Raw genomic sequence first — 8,177 nt, forward strand, 5'->3', positions numbered from 1 at the left:
CATACCGACAAACACACTGGTGCCGGGACACGCCCAGACATACAAAAAATCACAAACACATACCGGGACACGTCCAGACGTACTGGGTCCGGAAGCCAACCGGATCCCGTGCCAGACGTCGTGTCTCAACCACACGAGTCCCTCTGTAACTCAAGCCATTCATGTGCACATCCCTCTTGGAGTAGGAAGCTCCAAGAGGCGACTCAAGCGGAAGACGGTCTCCCAACCGCCTTCCGTCTCCACAATAACAACCACCATATCGTCACCAACCTCCAATACACAAGTTAATTACAACAAATGCAAGACAACACTTTATATGCCAAATACCAACCCATCACATTGTCTTAACCATCATTACATTGTGATACACAATAAGCATCATGCTTATCCCCTTTATGACATGATTAGTTACTAACCATGTTATAATGCAATAATTCTAATTAGGTGAGATTAATTATAAAATTAACCACAAAACATGTAACAATCACAATATTGAAACCGAGTCGGATTAACCTACATTTTAGCATAATCCATAAGCTAGTCGAAATGACCAAGTACCCATCTCATAAAACCGTCTCATCCTACATAAATCACATATTAACTATCACAAATCACCCTATACTATAATAGAACAAAAAACCTCTTATTATTACCCACTAATTACCCATATATTAACAATAATTACTAATTAATCAACCCAATTAAAAACCCCCAAAAGTTAGGGTTCATAAGACTAGAAAAAAGGATAGATTTCAACTTACAAGGTTAAAGGATGAAGGAGAAGGTGAACAATCCTTTAATCCAATCTTGAATCCCCTAATATGGTGTTTGTGAGGGTTTTGGAAATAAGGGAGAGAGTTTGGAGAGATAAGGAAGAAGATAGAATGAATGAGGATAAGGGGATACGATTTCCTTATCCCGTGTTCTGATTCAGCACCACTCGGTCGAGTGGTGAGTCCACTCCGTCAAGTTTTACTCACTCGGTCCAGTGTCACTCACTCGGTCGAGTGCCGGTCCACTCCTACGAGTGAACCTTACTCGGTCGAGTGTGAAACAGTTCTCAACAATGACCAATTTTCGTAAAACAGTCATATCTCACTCGTTTCTTGATCATTTTGGGCGTGTGACCTACCGTTGGAATTGCAAGAGAACAATCTATGAACTCCAATTTTAATCACATCAATATAATATTTAGATCTCAAGTTATGATAGTTTTAAGACGACCCTTCTAAAGACGGACATTATCACAACTCCACTAAGTCTAATATAGGTTATACTCTGTCCACCTGGCCTAATCGGTTGACTGAACGCCTTAGAAACTATGAGGTATTACATTGACTAAGGCTTGGACACGGCAAAAATCTAAGTAGAGTCCCAGGTCAATCGAAGATTACAACCTAGAGATCGAAGAGACGTCAAGGTGGCTCAAAAGGATTTGGGCCAAGGTCCTACTATCGGGAAGGGAGACGTCGAGGCAACTCGGGGATTTGAGTCAAGGACCTACAGTCATGGACAATTTATAGTCTGTCAACTGTCAGTGCTAGGCGTTTAAAGTCCGTTAGACTACGTATAAAAGCTCGCCAGCCCTAAGAAGGAGTCATACCTGAGGCATCTTCGGGATATATCCTTGAATTGATTCTTGTTCCCGTGTAGAGGCTCGTCAACCATTGATGGTGCACATAGACTCGTCAGCCATTAATGTTGCATAAAGACTCGCCAGCCTTCTTGAAGGTGTGTAGAGACTCGCCAGCCATTGCAGGTGCGTAGAGGCTCGCCAGCCATTGAATGTGCGTAGAGGCTCGCCTGCCATTAAAGATGCGTAGAGGCTCGCCAACCATTAAAGGTGTGTAGAGGCTCGCCAGCCATTAAAGGTGCGTAGAGACTCGCCAGTCATTGAAGGTGAGTAAAGCCTCGCCAGCCATTAAAGGTGCATAGAGACTCGCCAATCATTGAAGGTGCGTAGTGACTCAGCAGCAATTAAAGGTGCGTAGAGGCTCGCCAGCCATTAAAGGTGCATAAAAACTCGCCAGCCATTGAAGGTGTATAGAGACTCGCCAGCCATTGAAGGTACATAGAGGCTCGCCAGATTTTGAAGGTGCGTAGAGACTCGCCAGTCATTGAAGGTGCGTAGAGGCTCGCCAGCCATTAAAGGTACGTAGAGGCTCGCCAGCCATTAAAGGTGCGTATGGCCAACTGCTCGAAATAGCTTGAATTACCGGGCTTATTTCAAGAGGTTGTTTGTCCAACCGACCCAAGGGGGAGTGATCTCGATGTCGCTGGGGGCGGAAGGTGCTAGATTTTGCTTTTTTGACGCCTGGTCATTGCTACATTTTGCCAGTATGCTGGAGGATGACCTCGTTCAAAGGTTTCTGGGGGTTCTACTGGGGAACTTTTGGTGTTTATAAGGGATGTTTGCGGTGCTGGAAAGTGATAGGCTTTTGTAACTTGGGTCTGGCTCTTGCGGATGGCAGCCTCTATTACTGCCTATTCGTAATTTAAAAGAGAAATAACTGTTTTTGTTGCCGTTGTTTAAAATTTGTGAGGATAGCGAATTTGAATTTTCGCCATTTGCGACTTGGAAAATTTGTGATAATAGTGGATTTTAATTTCGCTATTCGCTATCCGTGTTTAAGTATAGCGGTTTTAAATCCACCATTTGAAATTTTGTGAGAAATATCGAGTTTAAATTTCGCTATTTGCTATTTTTGTATGAAATAACGGTTTTTGTTCTGTTATTTGAAATTTTGTGAAAAATAAACTACGCCAAATTGGACCATCAATAAGGAGCGTATCAGAATGGTTTAATGCATTTAATAACGACTCTTAGATTACCTTTTCAAAATATTGGCGGAAACCTAGACCGCGCTAATAAGAATAACGGTTTCCGTTGAAAACCGTAATGTGACAACGGTTGTATAACAAACCGTTATCAAATACGTATAACGGTTTCCATAAACTCGTCATATAATCACCCTAATCAACGGTTGTTAGACAACCGTTACCAGTTTAAGAAAACGGCGTTTCGAAAACCGTTACGAAATTAAGACTAGCAACGGTTTTTGGCACCCGTTGTTATGTAATAGCTACGGGTTTCTTGCAACCGTTATCATTTGCTATTATGATATAACGGTTCCTCTGTACCCGTTGTCATTTATCATTTACGGGTGAAAAATAACCGTTATATACTTTTTTCAATGTAAAATATTCAACCGATGCATGTATGATAAATAATGAACCGTTACATGCATTGTTTTGTTTGACAGTTATTTACTATCCGTCCATTATTATATCCACACATGCATACATATTTTTATATAAATATATCACTTTGAATGTGATCAATTAACCATATTCACCAATTCAACGTTCAATTAATCATAGCCTATAATTTAATTAAAAATATTACACTTCGATCACCATGTCGTCGTCATCTTCTACACCCGCCGAATCACAATCAAATACGCTCTATATCCATCCCATTACGTGTATTATACACAACCTTCCAACCAAATATGATAACAATGGTAAGGATTTTTCGAGAAGTTTTACTTGGATGAGAGATATGCTTCGTCAAGGTGGTTATACAAACGTTAAAAAGGTCCACTCAGCTTGGACTAAAGTTCATGGTTTTCTTGGTTACGGAATGATCGAGTTTGAAGGTTTTGGGAAGAAGCTGGAATCTTTTCGTCAAGCGAGAAAACTCCAGGCAAGATATGAGGATCATGATGCTGGGAAGAACAATTATTTTATGGATGATGTGTTACAAGCGCAATATTTATGGATTGCAACCGATTGTGACATTAATCTATTAAGAACATATCAGCACTATATTGACACTGTGCCTCGTTCATGGGAGGCAGAACAAGTGCCCTTTAATAATCCACATATTGAATTCCCAATATTTATTGCAATCGTAGGGGAATTACAAGATGATTATGTTTTTTTTTTTTTTTTGGGGGAAGGTTAAGTATATTAATCATCAAAAGAAACCACAAGAGTTGATTACATCAATTCATCAATAAAAGAATGCAAAAGAAGAATAAAAGAATAGACTATAATCCTATGCCTTCAAACCAGATTTTGTCTTTGCTCTTCAAGATACTGATATTATGCTTCAGGAAACGAGATTTAATTTCAGTCAAGACCATCTGCACAATGATAGCAGGGCTCTTCACTACCAAATCAAGCCTTGATTCATTCCTGACTCGCCAAATCCAATAGACCAAAGCAACATGACATGCACCAGCAAACCTTCTCTGCAACTTAGTAACATTCCTGCCCGAAGAATACCAGTAAACCAGGTCCTGCACCCTAAACTTGATGTTCAATCTTTACTGCAGCAGACTGAGACAAGCCTTAGAGTATTCACATTCACAGAGAAGATGCATATGGGTCTCAGGCAAGGCAGCACAGATAGGGCAAGACTGATCAATCCCTAACCCCATTCTGATAAGCCTATCCTTAGTGGGAAGTTTCTGGTGAAAGAATTCCCACATAATAAAAGAGTGCTTAGAAAGATTAAGGGAATTCCAACAAATAAATCTCCATGGAACCATAGGCCTCTTCACCCTCAGCCAATCATATCCAGAAGCAATAGAATAAGCATGAGGTAAATTGAGCCACCTATTATTAGTGTAGGCTTGCTTGAAAGTTTGAATAATAGTAATGATTTTTTTCCATGACCAGCTACAATCAGTAGTGGCCATATAATCACACCAGTTAGTACCTTTCATATAGACGTGGTTCACCCATTTCACCCAGAGGTGATCTTTCTTCAAGATGATTATGTTAATTAATTATTATTATTATTATTCTAATTAATGGTTTTAAAACCGCGCGTCTTTTAATTTCTTGTTATGTATGTGTTTTTCTTGAATAATATATGCGTGGTAGTGTATTTTATTTTCTAATTACTTATTACAAATTACCTAGGTTTAATTTAAAATATTTGTTAATAAGTCAACTTTTACATTAAATTAATACAAAATCTCATTATAGACGGCACATATCCGTCTATAACTAAAGACGGGCCAAATACAATACCATATTCCTAATAGGACAAACAACAACTGGGGTGGTGGGGGCCAAAAATGTCACTACTTTCAAGCTACTTGACCCGTCTTTAGTTATAGACGGATATATCCGTCTATAGCAAGACTAGCTGATTACATTAATTACCAACGATTTTGAGAAAACTTATAAATGTGACTATAAATGTTAAAGCATCCTCTACTAACATTCATTAATCAAATCACAATATTTCATCCCCATTACACAAATTTGAAACAACATGGTAATGAACCCTAATTTTATCAACAACGAAGAATGGCTTACACAAACGATTGAAGTTGATGGGAAGGTTCTCGCCGGGATTCCCGCCGATCAACACCCATTAATCAAAGCATCCCTTGAACATCAACGGAATTATTGGATTAAGAGGCATGAAGCAGTCCGGCTTGTCAACAAAGCCTGATCATCATCATCATCTTCATACCCTCGTAGGCGTGTTACTCGCAACTTGGCTGCAGCCAGAGATATGTTGAGTTGTACTCTTCCAATCTTATCTCCACCTGCAAGTCGTGTCCTTCCATATATTCAATCTGTTATTGCAAAATATGAAACCAATGACCCGAAAGTTAGCGGTATACTAGAGTGGCGTGATTGGTGGCAGGTTGAGAAGCGCTTTTTACGCTTAACCGGGGTTGTTCCTGCTTATTATACATCTTTTGATTTATGATAATTGCTGTAATGTATTTGGTTTAAAATTAAATGTAATGATCATTTTGAAAGTGTTGAGTTATGCTTGTTTGATTTGCTTCCATTTTTTGAAATCCATAGATCGATCAAGAATCAAGATCCGATTTCGCTACGTAATACTCATCAACAACGGTTTACCTGCAACCGTTGTCAATTGATTCATCAACAACGGTTCAGCTACAACCGTTGTAAATTGTTTCAATAACAACGGTTAGCCTACAACTACAACCGTTGTAAAAAAATTTTCATTAAAACCGGTTCACTTACAACCGCTGTCAATCGTGACGTTCTAACTTCAACGTGCACCGTTAATTTATTGTTTGATCATACGACTCAATATATTGAAAAAATAAATAAATAAATGTAAGATATGACGATACGACTCATTATATTAAAAAAAATTAATTGTTTGACTATACGGTATTTTTTAAGCCGTGTGCCAGTGGTTATACTTCGTATTTCTCATTATTCTTGATTTTCCCCCACTTGCTATCCCAGTTGCCTAATTGAGGAAAGAAGTTTGTACTAACTTAATACGGATTGCCAACTATGGAAGATGCTTTTTTTTGGCAGGAAAAACTTGACACAATGAAAGATAAATGACAACGGTTAGGCACCAACCGATGTAATATAATGAAAACAATTACGGGGTTATAATCAACCGTGGTCATATTGAAAAATATAAAATACGGTTTCGCTTAACCCGTGTTTACTAGTTTCAATAAAATATTCAAACAACACACATGCAAACCTTCTCCTCTCCCACTTAAAATGTAACACCCCACGGTAATTGAAGAGGTCCAGTGATAGGCTTAAATGACTAGTGCTTAAAGGGATTGGAAGTACTACTCATATCAACAAAGTGCACTTTCTTTTATGGTCATCCATGCGAAAGAACTCCAAAGTTAAGCGTGCTTGACTGGGAGTAGTCTTAGGATGGGTGACCTCCTGGGAAGGTTTCCGGGATGCGCATGAGTGAGGACAAAATGCGCTGTAAATGACCCGTGTTGATCTGTGGGCCATGTACACAGCCTGGTGAGCTATCATAAGTAACCGCTCCCGACCCAGTTTGGGCCGGGGTGTTACAAAATGTGCTCAAATAAGAGTCACGTCAATTTTTCCCATTGAAAAGCTTGAATTTAGACATGTCAGGAATGATAGGTGTACGAGCAGAAAAAGATGCAACCGAAAGGGGAATACCCCCAGTCATACTGTAAACGTGATAAGAGAATTTTTTAACTTTAGATTGTTATGCAAGTACTGTAAATATAAAGGAATGATCTTATCTGGAGAAAGGAAAGGTTGTGACGTGACGAAAAGCCACTGTCCTAAAGTCAAAAATGCCCCGTACTACACACGGCCGCAAAAGCCACTCGACCCCCATGATTAACACAACCACTGCAACTTTAGTGTAGGCAAAGACGCAGATGAGAGCCGCCAAGAACATTGCCAGAAAACCTCAAGGAAATTTTGTAACAAAGAATATGAGAAGAAAAATAGAAGTGTAATTGTTTGTGACAAACTGAGAGGAAATTGCTATTTATATAGGGGAGATAAAGCATAAGATTTATCGAAATTATGTTTAGGAAATATAAAACATAAGATTTAACAAAAATCAGTTTGGAAGACCGCAGCAGTCAATTCCGTAGACTGCACCAATCAGTCTCGGAAATTGAACCTTTAAAACTGAAAAATAATGTTCCAAAAAATAAAAGGAGTCGATGGCTCACATCGCAAGTGCTCTGCGCATAGGCCAGAGGCCAGAGCCCGGCCCGACAAGGCGAGGCGCGCAGGCGTGTGTGGCCCAACCTGAACTTATCAACCTCCACCAAAGGTTTAATCACAAGTTCAAACAAGAAGGTAGAGAAGAACGTTATAAATCCATAAAACTTGTTTTATTTTTTACTCGTCGGACGAGAAAACATCTTAGCTAGGTTTTTTTCAATGTGGGACAAAGAACTTTTTGAGCCATTATTCAAACATGTACTACGATGAGTAATATGCGTACTGCGAAAATCAACATCCATAATAATAATAATAATAATAATAATAATAATAATAATAATAATAATAATAATAATAATAATAATAATAATAATAATAATAATAATAATAATAATAATAATAATAATAATAATAATAATAATAATAATAATAATAAATAATAATGAAAGTTGCGCGCATCTTATAATAATAATAATAAATAATAATAATAATAATAATAATAATAATAATAATAATAATAATAATAATAATAATAATAATAGTAGTAGTAGTAGTAGTAGTGGTGGTGGTGGTGGTGGTGGTGGTGGTGGTGGTGGTGGTGGTGGTGGTGGTGGTGGTGGTGGTGGTGGTGGTGGTAGTAGTAGTAGTAGTAGTAGTAGTAGAGAGAGGAGGACGATTTGAACGCGATTTGTAAC

General features: G+C 38.5%; 1 protein-coding gene across 1 annotated transcript; it reads right to left on the reverse strand.

Moving 5' to 3' along the window:
• Positions 1-4,052: 4,052 nt before the first annotated feature.
• LOC141632964 (uncharacterized) lies at positions 4,053-4,733 on the reverse strand. Its single transcript, XM_074445463.1, has 2 exons — positions 4,336-4,733; positions 4,053-4,275 (listed from the first exon to the last, which is right to left on the reverse strand). Exons 1-2 carry the CDS (start codon positions 4,731-4,733, stop codon positions 4,053-4,055), a joined length of 621 nt encoding a protein of 206 aa, XP_074301564.1.
• Positions 4,734-8,177: the final 3,444 nt, after the last annotated feature.

This window comes from Silene latifolia, chromosome Y (assembly GCF_048544455.1).
Source record: "Silene latifolia isolate original U9 population chromosome Y, ASM4854445v1, whole genome shotgun sequence".
In the NCBI taxonomy this organism is placed as follows: Eukaryota; Viridiplantae; Streptophyta; class Magnoliopsida; order Caryophyllales; family Caryophyllaceae; genus Silene; species Silene latifolia.